Consider the following 22,676-nt stretch of genomic DNA (forward strand, 5'->3'; position numbering starts at 1 on the left):
GACAATCATTGAGGTGACATTAAAAGTTGTCATAACCTCATTTTGAAGCACTGCACACTGCTTCACCAAATCTGTCTATGGACATGGGCACATCACAGCAGAGTAATACAGAGGAGGCCAATCTAACAAGACTCTAATAATTATATGAACACAGGGCAGAAACCCATTAGCAAGACTATAACTAATCATATAAATAAAAGCCTCTGAGCCCCATGATGTTAAAATTAGGTGTGAGAAATAAAGAATTCTCTTTTAATGGAGATCCAGAAGCTATACCCTACCAACAAAGCCTAAAATTAATGATTGGGATTTCATTTTTACCCATGACCCAAGATGCAGGTAAATTATTAGCTATTCACTTCTTAGTCTTCCCTTCCTGGATAATATTTATAATAGTTTTTCAAAAGAACAATTTATACTAAAAATATGAAACATCTGAGTTAGATACAAAAAATATACTCTATTAAAAAAAGCATTTCTTAACAAAAATATGTAAAAAGATACATTTCATTTGTGTATCCAAGACCTCAGCATTTACTTCCTTTTGTTATAGGAACATACAACTGAGTAACACTATATGTGTACAAAGAACACACATCAGCTTCAAGTAGCAGAAGCAAAATTATCATTTTTTTTATAAATTAAATACTGAATGATTTCACAAAGGAGAAAGCAAAAACACATATTTTACAACAGGAGTTCAATCTATTTGCATAAAATTAAGAATATAAATAGTCAGAAGTCTACTAGCATGAAAATTTCAGGAAAGATCGACATTACTTAAAAGAGTCTCTAAGCTCAGAATATTTTTGACTGAAGAAAAAGGGATCCCTATTCATTTGCTGACTCTAAAATTAGATGATCATGAATCTCTGATGTGGATTTTATCTAATACTCCAATTTACCATGATCACACATGAATTTTTAAATGACTATAGAAATCTGTAGTAGTTATAGCTTTGATTTTATGAGATGCTACCGCTCATACTTAATGGTTTATTTTAATGCCAAGTCCTTGGTCTGACTAGAATCTCCAAATTACGATATAATGACGATTTTTATTATCATCGTTATTTTTGAATAAAAGACGCTCTACAATATTGTTTCCATAGTGGAATTGTTGAATGTTACAAATGCTTGCATTCCTCCTGAATGCAAAGGATTTATATTATACTGCTGAAGAGGAAGGAGAATCACAAGTAGACCAAACAATAACTCCTGGGTGTTTCAGGTAGTTATACAGCTTCAGCTGAGTTATTCTGAACTGCACTATTCTCAATATTCTTTGGAAGAACAAACAGTGTTTTACCTGTGGGATCAAAATCATGTGATGCACTGCGCTCAACTTTCTGCTTCTTATCTGTTGGTGACTCTCGGTTCAAAATACTCCCATGCCTAAATTAAAGCAAAGCAATCAAATATTTACTGTAAGCAAACCAAGAGAATAAAATCTTAATTTAAAAACTGCAAGTGTGTCTTACAAAGAGAATCCAAGTAATCTTATACATCCTCATAAATCTATTTTTGATTTATTTTTTTTTCATATTTTTCAAGAAGTTTTAAATTCAGTCTATGCTATGTATAATAAGGAATCTAGTTATTTGGTTATAAAAAATGCTTAAAAATAATAAAACTAGTATTTAGTATTACATCTATTTTATTCCTAGAAAGAACCTAGAAATGGGATTTAGTATTACAATCTATTTTATTCTTAGAAGTAAATTCTTTCAGTAGCTTTCACAGGTTGTTATGACTTCCATTAAACAGGTAAGAAAACAGTGCCTGAAAGTAATTCAACACATTCCCCAACCTGAACCTACATATACTATGGTCAGGTTCAAAATCACGGTGTTAATGTAGCATGGATGAGAATAGTTTAAAAAAAAAAAAAAAAGTCTTAGGCAAGCCTCACTAGACCTCTAGCTACAGAAATCAGGCAGGCCCAGATGACACCAGAATTATTATTTTCTGTATGGCTTACCCAATTATACTGATCAGATAATGGTTGGGCAGCAAATAAGCCCTCACTATGATACATACACTACTAATTAACTGAAATGCCAAGGTTAGCATTGGTATCCTGGACCATGCAATGCAGTCACTAAAACTGATAAAAGCACTAACATAATTAGGAATGATATACTACCTACATTTTAAATAATATTTATGACACCGAGGATGAGAGAGCAGTGAGAACAAGTACTGAGGAAAAGGCATTTAATTCCAGGATATGAATACATATGGAGATATGGCTCATGCACAGGCATATTTGAACATTTTGGATTTTTTCCTTTACTGTCTTAAAGTAATTAAGACTGATTCAGTTTGCCAAAGTTCATTAACCAAAGGCAGCTGTAGTTACCCAAGTGATAAAACACATCAAAAACTGGCAAGCCATTTACACTCCTCAAGCTACTCACAACTGGAAACAGTCACAATAGATTTTAAAATTAAATCTCTTCATAGGGAGTGACCTTAACTATCAATTTGAACAAACTTTTAAAATGCTTATATTAAAAACATTGAAAATGTTATCAAAACAAAGCTGTCTTCCAGAAAAAATATGCAACACCTGTTATATTTTAAATTTGTAAAACATTTTGATATTTTAAACTACTTAAATCCACATTTTCAAAAGCCACAAAAATCCGCCATAATTTTGAAGGAATGCTTCTAATTAAGATTTAACCTAAGCGTACGAAGGGCAACTGAACAACTTACCTTATAGGTTTTTTGAGGGGAAACCTGAAACAAAGGGGGAAAAAAAAGAAAGATGTAGTTATTTCACTTATAAGATTGTTACTAAATTTAGCCATTCTACTAAACCAGAATAAGAGATTTACATCTTATGCTAACTTACCCAAAGCAAGACTCAACAAACAGGGTAAGTATGAGTAAGAAGCTGGATGCTATTTTTAAGTATCTCCTTAGATAAATCTTAAATTGCAGGTGCATTTACCATGAACCGTCACTGAGTATAGGTTCTCTTTGTAAAAATCTAAATACTAATAGCAACAGTTAAATTTATTGAGAGCTTACTAGATACTAAGCACTGTACTAAACTGTTGACACGTGCTATCTAATCCTAAAAGAGATCTATAAACCTATATCCATTTTACAGATTTTAAAAAACTAAGGCAAAGAGAAATATCTTACTATTAAAACGTTAAGTTTTCCTAGCAAGGAAAGTTTCTTCCTGTCCATCACTACTCCCCATCCCCCAAGATATCTGGGTGCTAATTACTCTATGGATCTGTGTCTACTTCCCTCAAATTACAATTCTCATTTATTTGTGTTTAGCATTTATAATAGAAATCTAGAGAAAATACCATTGCAGTACTACCAGTTATTAAGACTATGTTCCAGGGGGATCCCTGGGTGGCTCAGTGGTTTAGCGAGCACCTGCCTTGGGCCCACGGCGTGATCCTGGAGTCCTGGGATCAAGCCCCACATCAGGTTCCCTGCATGGAGCCTGCTTCTCCCTCTGCCTGTGTCTCTGCCTCTCTCACTCTGTGTCTCTCATGAATAAATAAAATCTTTTTTTTTTTTTAAAGACTATGTTCCAAAAGTAGAAAACAAAGGGTACATCTTTTCTTTCTTCGGTTCTATAAGCTATTAAGAACTACTGTATTTCCTCTTGGTTGCCTTTTTTGAAAGAAATATTACTGAGGCTCCTTGAGAAGAATTTGATGTTACACATAAACACTAAGTCTACAAGTGTTTTCAAATTTCCTCCTATTCCTCTTTTCAGGTCTGTCATTTCAGAAATTACCTCAACCCATGGCATTTTATGTGAGTATTATTTAGCCTGGGTAATAAAAATGGGGTTTATTAAGAGTATCAACAAAACTGTTTTAAAGTTATTAGTAAACACAGTAAGAAACAAACATAAAACAATGATACTTGAATGCTATTTTATTTGGCCTGGAGACAGTTTAGTTAAAAAATAATCTCTAAAGTAAAAGTTTAATTACAATCTCCTTTAACTCCTATATAAGCCAAAAGTGATCCAAAGAAAAAGACAAAGAATCTGAAAACTTCTATAATGAGTGCATGTTAACTCCCAACAAAGTTAGGGATAATAAGGAAAAGAGATTCTGGATAAGAGTACACTGCTCTAGAGAATATACTGATGACAAAAGATCATCAAATTGTCAGAAATAGGAAGCCCATCCTTACTTGTTAGGGGAGTGGGGAGGTGGGAATATGTTTTTTAATTTAGAAATGAATATAGAAGTTGGCAGAAAAGAATTCCCAACTGATTTCTACAAAGGATAATACCTGCAGTTAGCAACCTTAGCCACTCTTCCTGATAGCCATTATAAAAACTCCTACCCCAAAACAATGCTGCTTGCGTCAGGGACTGCAACATCCAGGGAGATTCTGGTAAAGAATCCCGGAAGTTCCCAGACTAGTGATTGTAAACCAGCTTCCTGAGCAGCTTTCTCTTATGAGGGAATGGAAAAGGAGGGGAAAGAGGATGATAAAAATGGAATGAAAAGATGAAGAACAAGGACTCCTGTGCAGTAAAATTTGTTTATCAAAATCTACTTACTATATTCTTAAAGAACAGATGAAGAACTTCTCTCAAACAAAAATTTTTAAATCAATACTTTTTTCTACAATCATTAAATGCCACAATTAGCCCAACACTAGGCTGACGAAAGAATTCTGGTGCACAAAATCCTCTATTTTCAAGTCCCTGTCCATTCTGTACCCAATTATAAAACTGTGACAACCTCCTCTGGTGAGATATTTACGGGAAAGAGCTGTAGTTGAATGCTGAATTATATTAGATGTGCTTAATTAAACTGTATGTGGCTTTTGAAAATATCATATCGACGGCTTGGACATCTAGCCAACATTGAACATGTTTGTGCATACTTACATATGTGTGTATGTATGTTTCCAGATGTAAGACAAAGTCCAAGTACCAATATGAAGAACCATGTTTTAAAAAGCAAAGTGTTGTCAGAAATGTGAGCCACTGGAGTAAGATAACTAGATGCTCTTACTTTTGATTACCTATGATACTAAACATACTTGAATGCCACAAATCCTAAACAAGAGCCTAAAGGGTCACAATTACATTTATTCACTTGATTCAGGGTGCCTTCTTCTTTATAAGTTCTGGGCTGTAATATTAACCCCGTATGTAGTAATATAGAGAAGCTCCCCCAAAGTTTTAATTTTCATACTCCTCCCAATATGTTATTACAGTGTAAAGGGAGTTGTGATTTTATAATTAAAGAATTCTAACTCAATAAATAATACTTCCTTTAGTAAAACTTCCAGTTTTAGCCAGGCTTAACCATACATATACACATATTTAACTCTATAATATATATACATGTATATGATTTTCCAATCAGGATATCCCTTTAGGACTGTTAAAACAGAAATTCTTTTACATTAAAAAAAATTGCAAACAGCTGTCAAAGTTTGTGTTATCATATGTTTGCTTATAATATATAGACTATTAGAAGTCATTTTTTCCTGTTATAGATTTTTTTGTGTGTGTGTGAGAAAAGAGACAGCCCTTGACATTACTCCTGTGAGAAGTGTCCTGAAAGAAAAAGAGAGATAACACACTCAAATCTTAATCTACCCTCCTCTCCTTCAAGGTATTAGATGGTTTTTTGGGGGTTTGGTTATGATGAAGAATTTGGGTTCAGGATGGTTCTTCATATGGGATGATTGAAACATAGAGAATTCAGTTCAGGATATTTTACCTATACTGGATAGCAGGCAAGTTTTCATTAGCAAACAATGTTAGCTACTAAATTTAGAATTCTCAAAAATTCCATTGTAAGATACATCCTGATTTTAGCAATGTTAAACGGCAGGGTGAAAAGCCCGTGCACTTTGGAATCAATGAAATATGCCACTGGCTTACTGGAATTCATGCCAGTCCAGAGAGTTTCTAGACAAAGAACTCTGCAAAACGGACCACAGATTAAGTCTAAGGCTCCATCCTCATAAAATGATAACAAACGTCAATGCAAAAAATATAGCATTCCCAATACTGTTATAGTCAACAAAAACTGCATGTGATCTCAAGGCCTCAGGGATAGGAGTTCCTCAGGAAAAGCCCCAAAATAACAAGGTTCATAGTCTAGTTTTGCGATTTAAAAGGTGTCCTTACACTTGTACATGTTGCTTAACCTAACAATCATCTGTAAAATAGTGATAATACTACTTCCTACTTACAAATTTGTTTTGAGAATTAGAAAATGCAAAGCATTAAATCAGAAACACTGCTTAGCACATACATAACCACTTAATTATTATTAGCTGCTAGAACAAAAATAAAATCTGAATTTTAGAGACTTCAAATTAAGTAGAAAAGAAAAATAAACTTAAAGACTAACAATGTTCACATAGGTTTTTAGCTCAGTAAAATCCACAGAAATGCATAATTCAAAGCCAATGATGAAACTATAGGTTTAACTTGCCAAGTCATATAAAATTAACGTCAATACTCAAGTTAACAAACTTCCCAGATGCTGCAGGGTAAGAGAAAAGATCAGGTTACAACCCAAACTTTTAATTTTCCTAGCAAGTAGGGTCAGTGATTTTTTTTTAAGCCTGTGAAACTGTCGACCATACCTGCCACTTAGCAAGAAAGTCCATTATTTCCGTATCTCCTTTAGAGTATCAAGAATGATTAAGGCATTCCATGTCCTGGATATAAGTCAAATTTTTTATTTATCTATTTCCTCAAAATAATTTAAATAGCCTAAAGCACAACACTAAAGTTTGAAATTACTCCAATGTGAATATGAACTAGCTAGCTCTAGTATTATATCATTTTTCACAAAATAACAAACAAAACAGCTAAAAGGGCATTTGTCTGTAATACATAAGTACCCTTAAGTATAGGGATTTAGAACATACTGCTGACTTCAGCTAACTGTTAATTCAATCTTTCTATCTCTGGACAGTAAGATTCATAGAACCAAAAGTAGTAATGACCACTACCACTCCTCTCCCCCCAAAAACACCAGTCATAAATCCTTTAACCACCTACAATTTATAACTGGTCTAGCTTAGAGTCACTAAAAGAACTAAAAACTATGGAAATAGAAGAAAAAAAAAAGCCTGAAATTTATCGACCATTGTACCTTCTCATTAGGATTTAAATCTAAAGCATAAAAAGTTCTTAGCAGAGCTGGCAATAAACATTAGTTAGTTATATCAGAAAGATTCAAACAGAAGCTACAGCTGACAGGATGACTCATGGAGAATTTTCATGGTGTTATTAGTTTTAAACCTCCGGACCTTGCAATACAAAACCACAGAAACAAGGACCAGGGAGTTCAGTTGTGGTGTAAAATCCAAAAATGATTCACTAGAATGTGATGTAAGAAGATCTCAAATTAACTTCTTAAATATAGCTTAGGACACTGCCACTTTTATTAAAGAACTTAAACACATGAGGACCCTTAGTAAGTGGCTCTTCTTTCCTGGATGTACCTTGACAAACCAAATAGTAAATTCTAAATTATTTTAATTGCCTCTGCCAGATATTATAAATTGGATATTCGTTGTTTCTGAACTGAGAAAAGCAGTTCCAAAACAAACAAACAAACAAAAAAAAAACAAAAAAAATCCCAGCTCATTTATTACAGGCTCTCATTGACAGTCTAGAACAGCATCACTTTTGGGAAAGTCTCCTGTGAGGTTGCTAAATTACTCTCCTTTGAGATCATGAGTATCATCATTAACTTACACAGAGTCTTTTCAGACTTCCAATTATTCACTTCAAAAAAACCAAGTACAGGGAACTGCCAGAAAAATTAATGAGACCCTCAAACTACTACTTAGTATTTTCATTCCATTCGATATCACTCAAACTATCAAATCCATGTTTACATGAAATATTATCATTAAAGAAATATAAACAAACAACCTAGACTCTACAGAAGAATCTCAAAATTGATAAAATAGTGATGATATGTAATTTTCATTTTATAGGGATTTAAATTTTTTATTTAAATTCAATTTAATTAACATGTGCTATATTATTAGTTTGAGATAGAATGATTCATCAGTTGCATACAACCCAGTATTCATTACATCATGTGCCCTACTTAACGCCATCACCCAGTTACCCCATCCTCCACCCCTCCTCCCTTCCAGCGACCCTCAGTTTACTAGAGTTAACAGTCTCTTACAGTTTGCCTCCCTCTCTGTTTTTGTCTTATTTTTCCTTCCCTTCTCCTATGTTCATCTGTTTTGTTTCTTAAATTGCATATATGAGTGAATTCATGATACTTGTCTTTCCCTGACTTATTTTTCTTAGCAGATAGGGACTCAAATCTTATTTCACAATTCCCTATTTCAGAATCTGTTTGGAAAGCTGGTTCAAGATGGCAGTGTAGGAATATCCTAAGCTCACCTCTTCCTATGGACACAAAACTTCAACAGCTAAAATGGACTAGTTTCCTAAGAAAAAGTTCTGAAAACTAGATGAACATTATCTCTACAGCAAAAGATAAAAGGGCCACATTGAGACAGGTAGGCGAGGCAGAGACATGCTCTTGCCAAAACCCCACCCCAGGCACAGTGACCCACAATCAGAAGAGATCTCAAAAAATATGCAACTTTTCCCTGAGGAGTAAGGGGTTTGTGCCCCCCAACAGGCACCTCAATCCCTGGGTCATGCACCAGAGAGATGATCCCCCAAAATGTAACATAAACAGGAATTGGTCCAGGAGAACCACAGATATGTAGGGAACTGTGAACCCACTCTTAAAGGGCTTGCAGGCTGACTCACATGTCCTGAGACCCAATCCAAAAGCAGCAGTCTGAAAAGTTCTTAGACCATATGCGAAGGAGACCTAATTACTCATCTTAAAACAACTGCCAGAGAGGCAGGAACCTACTGCAACTCTCTCCAACAACTGAAGCACTGGAAAGTGCTATTTTTGTGATCACATTCTACCTTGCTAACACGACCTTGCTAACTTTCACAATTTCCCTCTAACCTGCCAGTGCAGGTTGGTATCCACAAATCCAGTGCCTAACCATGCCACAATCAGGCAAAAGCCTGATTATATCATGTGCCCAGTCTCCACTTCTGGTGGCCCAGCCACAGCCCCACCACAGCCAGCAGGCATGCGCAGCACACAGAGGAGATCCCCCTTGAGAGCCTGGCTCTGGTGAACAGGGATACTGTAATTCTGGGCCCCATGGGTCACCTCCTACAGAAGGCTATTCCTTCAAGACTTGGAGAGGTAGCTGTTTTGCCTATTACACGGAAACAAACACAGAGACTCAAGCAAAATGAGAGGACAAGAATAAGTTGTAAACAAAAGTACAAGACGAAACTTGAGAAAAAGTCCTTAATGAAAGAGGTAAGTAATCTACCTGCTAAAGAGTTCAAAGTGACAGTCACCAAACTTGGTAGAGGAACAGATGAACACAAGTGAGAACATCAACAAAGATAAAACACAAGAAAGTACCAAAAAGAATCACAGAACAGAAGAATACAATAACTAGACTAAAAAAATACACTAGAGGAGTTTGGCAGCACACCAGATGAAGCAGAACTACTAGTGAGCTACAAGACAAAGCAACAGGCTCACCCAACCAGAGCAGGAAAAAAAAAAATTAAAAAAATAAACAGAAACAGAAAAAGAAAGAAACTTTAGAAAATGAAGATACGTTAAAGGACATATGGAATAATATCAAGTGGAATAACATCCTCATTATGGGGGTCCCAGAAGGAAAACAGAAAGAGAAAGTGGCAGAAGACTTATTTGAAGAAATAATGGCTGAAAACTTCATTAACTTGGGGAAGGAAAGAGACATCCAGGTCCAGGAAGCACAGAGAATTCTACATAAAACAAACCCAAAGAAATCTACACCAAGAAATATTACAATTAAAATGTCAGAAGTTAAAGAGAGAATCTGAAAAGCAGCAAGAGAAAAAAATTTGTTAGGTACAAGGGAAATCCCATAAGGCCATTAGCAGACTTTTCAGCAGAAAATTTGCAGGGAGAAGAGAGTGGCAAGACATATTCAAGGTACCGAAAGGAAAAAACTTCCAACCAGGAATACACTACTGGGGGGGGGGGGGGGGGATGTTAATTCTACCTGCCCAGGTTAGTATTCAAAATAGAGGAGGATAGGGCAGCCCAGGTGGCTCAGTGGTTTAGCACCACTTTCAGCCCACGACCTGATTTTAGAGTCCTGGGATCGAGTCCCACGTCGGCATCCCTGCATGGAGCCTACTTCTCCCTCTGCCTGTGTCTCTGCCTCTCTCTTTCTCTCTGTCTCTCCTGAATAAATAAATAAAATCTTAAAAAAATAGAAGATAAAGAATTTTTCAGATAAGCAAAAGCTGAAAGTACATCACCACTAAACTGTCCTTACAAAAAAAAAGTTAAAAGGATTTTTTTAAGGTAAAAAGCAATAGCACTAATTAATGCCGGGAAAATATGAAAGTAAAAACCTTACTGAAAAAGGTAATATATGTAGTTAAAGTAGTGGATTAATCACTTATAAAGCTAGTATGAATGTCAAAAGACAAAAGTAGTAAAAATATCTATAACTACAATAATTCATCAGGGGATACATAACATAAAAAGCTGTGAAATGTGACATCAGAAACAAAACATGGGCAGTATAAAAATGTAATTTTAGAATGTATTCAAATTTAAGTTGTCATCAACTTAAAACAGACTGTCATATACATGGGATGTTATTTGTGAACCTCATAATAACTACAAAGCAGAAATTTATAGTATGTATGCAAAAGAAAATGAAGAGAAATATGTACATAACACTAAAGAAAGTTATTAAGCCACAAGGGAAGAGAAAGGAGAAAAAGAAACAAGAACTACAAAAACAGCCAGAAAATAATTACTAAAATGACAATAAGGGACGCCTGGGTGGCTCACTGGTCAATTGTCTGCTTTCCGATCAGGTGATTTTGGGGTCCTGGGATTGAGTCCCACATCAGGCTCCCTAAAGGGAGCCTGCTTCTCCATCTCCATATGTCTCTGCTTGTCTCTGTGTCTCTCATAAATAATTAAATAAAATCTCAAAAAATAAAAAATAAAGTGACAATAATACATACCTATTAATAATTACTTTAAATGTAAATGGACTAAATTCCCAAGCCAAAAAGTACAGAGTGGTTGAATGGATTAAAAAAAAGAAGACTTACATATATGCTGCTTACAGTACACTAATTTCAGAAGTAACATAGAGACTGAGTAAAGGGAAATAAAAAGATATTCCATGCAAATGTGAACTGTGCTTCTAACAGAAAAAATAAACTTTAAAGACTTTAATAAGTTAAAGAAAGGCATTACATAATGATAAAGGGGTCAATCCAGGAAGAAGATATAACATTTATAAATATATATGCATCAACATAGGAACACCAAAATAAATATTTATAGAGCTAAAGGAATAAACCAATAAAAATATAATACTAAACACCAATAGATAAATCATCCACACAGAAAATCAGTAAGAAAACACTGACTTTACATAATACATCAGACCAGATGTTCTTAATAGATATATATGGAACATTCCATCCAAAAGCAACAGAATACACATTCTTCTCAAGTGCACATGGAATATTCTCCAGGACAGATCACATGTTAAATCACAAAGCAAGTTTCAATAAATTAAAGAAGAAAGAAATCCATCAAGCACTTTGTCCCACCAAAATGGTATTAAACTAGAAATCAATTATAAGAAGAAAACTGGAAAAACCACAAAAATGTGGAGGCTAACCATGCTACTAAACAACCATGGGATCATCAGAGAAATCTGAGATATAAAAAAATGCCTATAGACAACTGAAAACAGAAACACAACATTCAATAATCTATGTGATGCAGTAAAAGCAATCAGAAGAGGGCAATTCATAGCAATGAGAACATGTTTCAAGAAACAGAATAGGGGCACCTGGGTAGCTCAGTAGGTTAAGCAACCAACTCTTGGTTTCAGCTCAAGTCATGATCTCAGATCCAGTCCTCTCTTGGGCTCATGCTCAGCAAGAAGTCTCCTTGAAAATTCTCTCTCCCCCCTTTCTCCCACTGGCTCACCCCTCACTCATGTGTGCACGTGCATGCTCTCTCAAATAGATAAATCTTTAAAAAAAAAAAAAGAGTATATTTGTGAACATAAAAAGAATATGAGGGGAAAAAATGCCCTCTTAATCTTGGATGGGTATGCTTCTCAATAAGGTTTTATATAAAATGCATTAAGATTGAATGTTCAAATCTTGTAAACTGAAGTGAGAACTCTGTAAAATTTGTTGGGACAAGCTGCTTTCCCCAGATTTGCCAAAGGATACAAGTGTACTTTTGAAAAAGTAGAAAGTCTTAGTTAGCTTTTTTTTACCTTTCTTATTGGGTGTCATTGAGACAAACTGCACCATTAATCTGAACTTGAGAATTTTATAACAATATAAAATTAAAATATAAAATTCAAGTATTATTCTATCTTCTATGATGTAAAAAAGCTCTACCCAAAATGTAAATTTTTAAAAAGATTTTATTTATTTGAGAAAGTGAAAGAACACAAGAAGGGGGAGTGACAGAGGGATAGGGAGAAGCAGGCTCCTCGCCAACCAGGGAGCCTGGTGTAGGGCTGGATCCCAAGACCCTGAGATCATGACCCAAGCTGAAGACAGATGCCCAACCAACTGAACCACCCAGGTGGTAAATTCTTAATGTATCCCTTTAAAGCACATATATATTTGCAGTTTGTTTGAATTTTTATTAAAGAAAAAAATCTAAGGCATCCATAAAAATAGCATTCCATAGCAAGGAATATCAATTCAACAAGAAAACAAATTATTATGGATTTATCTTAAATGTTCCTTAACATTTCTTACCAAGTGCCAACACAATTATAAGAGGAATCTTATTTCAAGAATCTTAATAAGAGAAGGAAAAATGGTCAGAATTACACTAATACTCAAATCACAGAGCTCTGTTTACCTTCAGGTATTGTACTTGGTATACACTCATTCCTTGAATACAAAGAAGGCTAATTCACCATCATATCTATACCACAAAGCTGAATAGACAAAGATTTGCCAAAAAAAATCACAGCACAAGGAAACACAGCAAATCAGAGAAGTATAAACATGGTTCCCATATACTCTAAAAATGTTCACAATTTCCTTGAACTAAAGCAACACAGGCCTATTTCTTAAAGAAATAAAACCTCATATACTTTCCAGGAAGAACACAGAGAATAAGGATTATGCACATTCCATGTTTTCCACTTATAATTTTTTAAATTATATAAGAAATGCATTATGAGTATTTTAATTACATATCATTAAATTTATATGTCATACTCCTTAGTTGGTGAAATATTTCCATACATAATAAAACAGGCTATATGAATATAAAATATCGGCAAAGACTAATAAAAAAAACTGATCAGAGCCAGTATCATGACAATTAAATCTTCTATATAACACACATTCTGCATTCATAAAAGCGTCTTATTTTCTTCATAGAAATTATTTTTCATTAAAACTACTTTTACTGGCTATGTATATAATGAATGTTAAAATGCAACTTTTGGTTTTAAACTAGAGCTTCTTTTCACACATGCTTTGGTTCTGGCATCAAATATTAACAGTTCTTCAATTCTTCTTAGCTATGCACTTAGTTTATCATGAAACCACATAGTCTATGCCAAATCTTTTTTTTTTTAAGATTTTATTTATTTATTCATGACAGACACAGAGAGAGAGGCAGAGACACAGGCAGAGGGAGAAGCAGGCTCCACACCGGGAGCCCGACACAGGACTCAATCCCAGGACTCCAGGATTGCACCCTGGGCCAAAGGCAGGCACCAAACCACTGAGCCACCCAGGGATCCCCTAAACCAAATCTTAATACCTCAAACTTTCAAACCAGCACAAAGGGAAAAAGACCCCTGATTCTGAGGGGAAAAGAGAATTAGTTATATGCATGCCATTTCACACTTTCTTCTACAAGAGTTTTTCTTGGCCCAAAAACACAAAACTAGAATAAGGGGTATACTCTTATCAGTAACAATGGCTCAGCACTCAATTTGGGAAGATGGAGGGAAAGTGTGTTTTAAATATCTTCACATTCCTCTTAAATCACTCCAGAATTGGGAATCACTGCTTTACAATGTCCAGTTCATTTTTAATTCACTGACATTCAGTTCTATTTTTTCCCTTAGATGCTAAAAATGTGATTTATCCTAACACACTTTTAACACATAAGACTACTGATGTTAACTTCTAAATAGATCTGTTACTAATACTATTTTCATAAATTTTCAAGATAATTCCTCTCTCTCAAGAGATTAAGGAATGGGACCATTATCTTTCCAAAAGTTTCCTATAAAGCAATGGTTTTCTACTTTTTAACATGAAGAACTATCTTCTCCAGGTGCCTGGGTGGCTCAGTCAGTTAAGCATCTGCCTTCAACTTGGGTCATGTCCCAGGGTCCTGGGATCAAGCCCAACATCAGGCTCCCCGCTCAGCAGAGGAGTCTGCTGCTTCCTCTCCCTCTACCCCTCCCCAGCTGTTGCTTTCTCTCTTAAATATTTTTTTTAAAGAAATATCTTTATCCCCCCCAAAACACATATACAAACATTTTTTAAGTAAAAAACAAAATAGAAAATAAAAGTCACACATAGACTCAATACCCAGCATTTTTTTAAAAAATGTATTTATTCATGAGAGACAGAGAGAGAGAGGCAGAGACATAGGCAGAGGGAGAAGCAGGCTCCATGCAGGAAGCCTGATGTGGGACTCGATCCCAGGACCCCAGGATCACAGCCTGAGCTAAAGGCAGATGCACAACCACTGAACCACCCAGGTGCCCCAATACCCAGCATTTTTATGAATACTTCTACATCTTTTCTAAAGATAAAGATTTCTCTTTTTACATATGATACAGATACAGTATATAAAATTTATCTTTATCAAAATTACAGTGTATAGGATATATTGTTTGGTAACCTTTTTAACTAATAAAACACTGACATAATTTTACATCATTAAATATCTCACTACAGCACTGGTTTTAAAATGTGCTGCACACAAGCCTAAGGATTTAAAAGATGCCCCTCAAGGACCAAGAGTGGGTAGATGGGGATCCAGGCTCCCCACATAAGAGCTGCTTAGCCTTTTTTTTTTAATATAGATGTATTTATTTGAGAGAGAGAGAGAGAGAGACTCTTAAGCAGACTCTCCACTGAGTGCAGAGCCAATGTGGGGCTTAATCTCATGACTCTGAGATCATGACCTGCCTGAGCCAAAACCAAGTGCTGTACACTTAACTGCACCACCCAGGTGCCCCCGTAGCTGCTTAGCTTTTATTTATTTTTGTATATTGAACTTCCAAATAAGATAATGATTTGAAAAAGATATCTCTAAATAAATCCTGATAGCTGCAAAGTAGTTTGAGATATGGATATTTATTTAATTTAAACCATTCTCTTTAGTAAATATTCGGGCTAGGCCAGGTTTTGTTTTGTTTTGTTTTTTGTTTTTTCAGTAAAACAGACATTGTTATAACAAATAACCTTGTAATTCAAGTTATTCATTCCCTCTTGATTTCTTCCTTAGGACTAATTTATCTAGAATAAGGAACCTAAATGGAAGTTTGCACTAGAAGAGGAGTTTGTGTATCACGTAAACAGAAAAAAGAACTCCCTGTTTCCCTAACTCAATTCCATGGACTTATGGAAAGACACAGCAGCAAGAAGCTGAAGGAGCCATTCTGGGAATAGATCCTATAAGATAAGGGGTCAGAGTAACATTATACTTTGGTGTCCAAGTTGACAAAATTCTTACTAAATACATGAAAGAGATTCTCTGTTAAAAGTGAAAACACTGAGCCTGGGTGGCTCAGGCAGTTGAGCATCTGACTCTTGGTTTTGGCTCAGGTTATGACCTTATTGGTGGTGAGACTGAGCCCAGCGTGGGGCTCTGGGCTCAGAGGAAGGCTGCCTGAAGATTCACTCCCTCTGCCCTTCCCCCTCTTAAAAATAAATCAATCTTTTTTTTTTTTTTTTTTTTTTTAAGTGAAAACAATGGGTGGCTTGGTTGGTTGAGTGTCTGACTTGTGTTTTCTGCTCAGGTCATGATCTCAGGGTCTTGGGACAGAGCTCTATGCTCAGTGGGGAGTCTGCTGGAGATTCTCTCCACCTTGCCCTCTGCCCCTCCCCCCCACTCACACTCACACCTTTCTCCCTAAAAATAAATAAATCTCTTTTTTTTTTTTAAGTGAAAACAAAGCAGGGAACCACATAAAAGCAGAGGCATGTTCTCCACAAACTGAATACCAAAAAGTAACATTTGTATTTTATTAATCATAACACCATCATTACATTTGAAAAAAAAGTAAATATAGATGTGAAAGATGCATTACTTATGCACTGCAGGAACTGCATTAAGTACCTATAGAGATTCTCAGTTCCCCAGTGGTAAACATGAAATCAATTCCTAAACTGGGAACTACTACATTTGTTATGGATTGAATTGTGTCCCTCACAAAGGTACGTTGAAGTCTTAACCCCTGGTATCTGTGAATATATCCTCATTTGGAAATAGGGTCATTGCACATGCTCTGTATGTCATATCTAAGAAGTCTTTGCTTAACCCAAAGTCAGAGATTTTCTCCCATATTTCCTCTAAGTTTAATGACTTTCAATTTTACTTTTAGGTACTTTTAGACATTTTGCATTAATTTTGGCATAGAGCATGAGGTATGAATTAAACTTTATTTTTTTAATATGAATATCCCATTGTTCCAGCATCATTTAGTGAGAAGACCATCCTTTCTCCACTAAATTGTCTTTGCACTTTTGTTAAAAATCATCCATAGAGATGCCGGTCTCTATTTCTGGAATACCAAAGAGGTGAAGTTCCCTTTCATTTACATATCAGGGGATGTACATTATCAATATGATTTGTCATTAGTAATGTTAACCATGATCATTTGGTCAAGGTAGTGTTTGCCAGACTTCTCCCTGTAAAATCACCTTTTTTCATTTTTTCATACTCTATTCTTTAAAATCAAGTTACTAAATCCAACCCAGACTAGGGGTTGAAAAGATTAAACTCCATTTCCTGGATGAGGGAGCATGTACATATGCTATTTGGAATTCTTCCATGAGGAATATTTTATTTTATATCTATATTTATATTTATATTTTATCTTCTCCTTCACTTACTTATGCAATCATTTATGTCAATACTGAACTCATATATACTATATATACTATATAGTTATACTTTGAGTTCTAATCCAATACTATGTTACTTATTTTCTTGCTCAAATTATTTCAGTTTAAACCATTCAGAGGCATTTCAGTTTGGCATCTGTTTCCCTTTGACATGCCCCCAGCCTTTGGGGGTTTTTTGAGCACTTCCTTGCTTCTGGCACTGCAAGGTACTCTAGATTCATCTTTTATTTTATCTAAGGCAGACTCCACACTCAACATGGAGCCCAACACAGGGCTTGATCCCACAACTGCAAGATCATGACCTGAGCTAAAATCAAGTTGGACACTCAACTGACTGATCCACTCAGGCTCCCCTGACTTGATCCTTCTCATTTATTTAAACTTACTTATAGCGCGTAAGTCTTATCTTTTTTTTTTTTTTACTTTCCACGGTTTAATTATAAAAATCAACATTTCATTTGTTACAACTCAGCTTATTGTAATAATCAAAAGGGAATTTATATAAGGTATTTTTATATAGTTTACAATTAAAGCACTTATTTTATGAAAAGGGGGAAGTGAATGGTAGACACGGGCTGACCAAATGCTGGCCATTAAAATATAAATGCATCCTTAAGCACCACCATACCAAAGTCCATGAACCAGAAACACCAGCTGACTTTAAGCCAATAACAAAGATTAAAGCTTAAGAAAAAATTTAAAAACACAAAGGATAAACATCTGAAAGCAGCACCAGATCCTTCACTTGCAAATAAGGCTAGTCCAGCTTAAGCTTCTTGGTCTATCTTAGTAAATGTTCCATGTATACTTGCTCCTCCCCTCAAAAAGTGTACTATAGTGTGTACTAAGTGTTCGATACAATATTATAAAAATGAAATTAGATCAAATTGGTCAGTAGTGTTAGGTATTCTATACCCTTACTGATTTTATACTTCTCTCAATTACTGAGGGATACTGAAATCACCAGTAAGAATTGTGGCTCTATCTGTTTGTCCTTGCAATTATATCAGTTTTTCTTTCATGAATTTTAAAGCTCTGTTATGAGGTATATAAAAGTTTAGAACTGTTAGTCTATTTACTTGATGCTTTTACCATTATGTAATGATTTTTTTATCCCTAACATTTTTGTTCTGAAGTTTACCTTATCTGATATTGATGTATCACTCTAGCTTTCTTTTGATTAACAGTAGCATGGGCATATCTTCTATCCTTTTAAACTATAATGTCTTTATGTTTAAGGTGTGTTTCTTGTAGCATATAGGTGGGCTTTGCTGTTTTATCCAATCTGATAACCTCTGCCTTTAACTGAGCTGTTTAGACCATTTACCTTTAATGTGATTACTGATTATTGATATGTATAAGTTTAAACCTATCACCTTGTGATTTGCTTCCTGTCTCATCTTTGTTTCCCCGTTTTTTTTGTTTTTGTTTTTGTTTTTTTTTTGCTTTCTTTTGGATTAAATTACTGTAATCAACTGATTTTTGAAATAATTTTAATATTCTGTTAACTTGTCCCTCTCACTAGACCTTAAATTATCTGAAGGTGAGGGCCATGTTTTATCTGATTTTTTTTCTAATTTACTGGTATAGTGCTGAGCATATATTAGTTCAATACATGTTTACTGAATGAATTCACTCATTCAAAACACTTTTATTTACAATGACAGAGGACATAAGTGATTCCCAATCCAGACCACAATCCTCCTTCTAATGCCAATTTTATTCAGTTAACTACCACTTTCCTCAGAGCTCAGATGACTCAAGGGAGCTGACTCTATCTGCAGCAACAGAGATGGGCCTTTCTGCACTGAATGGTAAGTCCACTGTTGGGTAAGTAATTGGTTCAGAAAGAGACAAGGAGAATAGAAACAAAGTTTACTAAAAGCATCTGTGAAAGTATTTTCTTACTCTTAGGAAACAAAATGAAACTTCTTTTCCTCTTTCCCACTGGACAGGAATGAGGAAACAAGTAGCCCTAACTGCTACTTAGCATCATCCTTAAGAACTAGTTTAAGATGAAGTTGACACTGATGGCAAAGGTGGAAAATTGGGAAGAACCTGGGCCCATGACATGGGTATTCACTAGATCAAAAATCCATGAACCCTACCTGTAGACTTCTTTTTATGTGACCCAATAATGTCCTTACTACTTAGATTCCTGTTACAGGCCATCAAGCATACACTAAATTACACAAACAGCAATCTGTGCCACGCACTGTTCTGGTCACGCAAGTTTACATCCAAGAACAGATAAAGGATCTGCTCTCAAGAAGCTTACATTCTACAAGAAGACAGACTAGATGAATAATTGAACCAAATTATTTAAGATAGTGTTAAGTGCTATGAGAAAAATAAAAGAGATGTGACTGTGACTAATTGGCTTAATTTTGTTTATTCACAGAAGACTTCCAGGGCATTTGAGCTGAGACCTAAATGAGCTGAAGAAGCCAGCCATGAGAAGGTCTGGGGGCAGAGAATTATAGGCAAAGGGAATAGTACAGAGAAGAAGTCTAGTGTATTTGAGAAATACAAAGTCCAGTGCGGCTTGAGCATAGAAAATGAGCAAGAGAGCAGTAATGAGACAAGATTAACAGATACAGACAGGGGCCAAATAATATAAGAATATAAGCCATCAATGTTAGATTTCTTTCAAAGTACAATGAAAACGAGAGTTTTAAGGTATGACCTAATTGAGATTTTAAACAACACTGTGATAAATGAATAAATCTTCATATGCCATAGATCTGAACACCAAGAAAGTCCAATTCAGTCCATTTACAATAAGTGTATTCTTCCCCAAACATCAAATAACTATAAAACACCTAATATGTGAAGAACACTGCACAAAGTCTATAATGTTGAAATATTCCATCCCCACTATGTGTGAATTCCATATTATCTTGAAGTTAGATTTTATTTTTTAAGAAGAATAAAATGAGGATGAGGGGGCTGCTAAATTGTCATTTCTATCCTAATTTCTCTACATAATGAGAGTCTGAAACTCAGATGTAACTTAAAAAAAAAAAAAAAAAAAAAAACATAACATGACTGAGAGGCATGTGGTAAACTTAGAACTATAGTTCAGCCATTTAGTGTCTGCCCAGGCAAGTGTTTCAGTCCTGTTCTAACACAAGTATTTGGATTTTTCCAAGAGCTGATGTCAGGGCTTTTCACAGAGACAGAACAGCATTTACAGGCCAGAGAAGGAAAAAGGGTTTCCCCAGCAGCTATGCTCAATGTGGCCTTTGTACTGTTCCACTGCTAAAGGCAGGAAGACCCTGCTAGATAAAGCTATTTAGTTCCTGAAAAAAATTCTACTCTGGGAGGGTGAAGGAGGATGAATGACCAGATTCCCCATTAAGGGAACCCAGCTCAGTTTTCTATCAGTGCTCAAACCCAAATTTAAATGAGCTCATCATCAGAACAAAAATTTCTGAATTCTTATGAGGAAAAAACATTCTACTGAACTTGTATTTAAAGAGGAGATGAGCTGGTTGGAAATAACTGTAAATTAGAGAGGTGAAGAATAACACAGTAAGCTGTTGCATATTTCCTGGGATCAGACTCCCTGAAAAATACTCATTGGGAAAGAATAATTAGTTGAGAAACACTCAATACCTTCAAGTCATACTGGGTAGTTACAAATTATGCTAGATAAACTGCTCTAAATATATGTACCCCATTATTCATAAGAATAATGATTAACAATTAAAAGTCTGATAATAATGGCTAAACTTTACTTGACTAGTCCTGCTACAGTTCTTAACATATGCCAGTCTCTGCATAAAGTACTTTCCATATATTGATTTAATTTTAACAATAATCCTAAGAGATAAATACCACTTTTAGCCTCATTTTATAATAGAAAAATGTTAAGTTCAAAGAGGTGAAAGTAACTTATACAAGTTACATAACCAGTAGATGGAAGACCTTTGATTCAAACCCTCATGGTCTACAGTTCCTGCTCTCAACCTCTGAACTACTGCATTACCACAAAACATTATCTTCCCCCCTTTGATAGTTTTTTTATAGTTAACAAAAAGTTTTCACAGGAGTGAGGATCAGAAAATTAGATCTTGTATAACTATTAAATATTTAGCTAAAACGGTATTCATGCCTTTTATATAGTTGTAGGCAAAGATAAGCCAACATAAACTGGTTACAAAAGAACTCCCAATCCTATAGAATCTGTGTTTCCAAATCCCAAAGCTCAGTGGAGAATTCAGTTAATATCGATGGGCCATACAGGCAACTTGCCAGCTACATATCATTAAGGAAACCTGTTTCCACCTGAATGTGTTTCTTTAGGGCAACACTCTCACAAACCACTGGTTCCTTCAATAAATACACATTTATTCCAGGTAAAGATGAAAGATAATAAAACAATTTTACTCAACCAGCCTTCCTCAACACTAAAAGCAAAAACAGAAATGAAAAAAAATCCATCTTCTATGAAAGAAGGACATGATTATAACCTTAAATCACTAACACAAAACATTCTTGCCAAATCTATTAAATTCTGGATCTACCTATATAAAAAAAAAAGTCTTAGTAGACCTGAACAGGAAACCAATTTCCCAAAACATAAGGATCATAGATCTGAAATGAAAACCTAACTGTTCTTTGATTAGGAAGTCAATATCCAATTAGGAATAGAACAAGGGAGTAGGGGGCCCTATAGAGACGCAGAATAGCAGGAGGAAGTAAAATTAAAGAACAAAAACATGCTAACACATTCCTAGGTTTATTATACTGCTGCTGATAAAGTGGAAATAATGAAGGAAAAAGCACCTGCCATCAGAACATGACACAGAGAACCCTGAAACTTCAAGAATATTGCTGTGAACCACACAGGCCTTTTGAACACAAAAATGAACATTAAGTAAGAAAAATGGAATAGTTAATAATAACAGCTAACATTTACTGTTCATTAACATATGCCAGTAACTGTTGTAACCATATTACATGTATTAACTTATTTAATCCTCTGTAAATACTATTATTATCCCTGTTTTATAGACGAAGAAACTAAGGCACAGAAAGATTAAGAAATTTGCCCAAGGCCAATTAGTAAGCAGAGAAGCTGAGAAGTGAACCGAGGAGACCTTACAGTTCTTGTTTTTAATCACTATGTTTTACATAATTAAAAATATTCAAAAATACACCAAAAAAAAAAAAAATCCCCCCACATACTAAATAAGTGAAATCTGAACATGTCATACTGTAAAACCAGACACAAAATAAACACTAACATATATACTGCTATATATATATATAACATATATACTGCTAGAGTTATTAAAATATAAGATTTTTAAATAAGACAACAGCATTTTTCACAGAACTGGAACAAAGAATCCTAAAATTTGTATGGAACTACAAAGACCCTGAATAGCCAAGGTACCCTTGAAAAAGCAAAGCAAAGCTGGAGGCATCACAATTCCAGACTTCAAGTTAT

General features: G+C 35.0%; 1 protein-coding gene across 10 annotated transcripts in view; it reads right to left on the minus strand.

Annotated features, from left to right (window-relative positions):
- ARHGEF12 (Rho guanine nucleotide exchange factor 12) overlaps positions 1-22,676 on the minus strand; it is a 151,101-nt gene that overhangs the window by 76,175 nt on the left and 52,250 nt on the right. For all 10 annotated transcript variants that reach the window (XM_049109866.1, XM_049109869.1, XM_025465217.3 and 7 more), the window contains exons 2-3: positions 2,722-2,745; positions 1,310-1,395 (exon numbers count right to left, since the gene is read on the minus strand). Coding sequence is in view for 5 of the 10 variants with exons in the window: in XM_025465217.3 (XP_025321002.1) it covers positions 1,310-1,395; positions 2,722-2,745 (110 nt within the window). In the remaining 5 variants the exon portion in view is untranslated. The remainder of the gene's footprint in view (positions 1-1,309; positions 1,396-2,721; positions 2,746-22,676) is intronic.

This window comes from Canis lupus, chromosome 5 (assembly GCF_003254725.2).
Source record: "Canis lupus dingo isolate Sandy chromosome 5, ASM325472v2, whole genome shotgun sequence".
Taxonomy (NCBI): domain Eukaryota; kingdom Metazoa; phylum Chordata; class Mammalia; order Carnivora; family Canidae; genus Canis; species Canis lupus.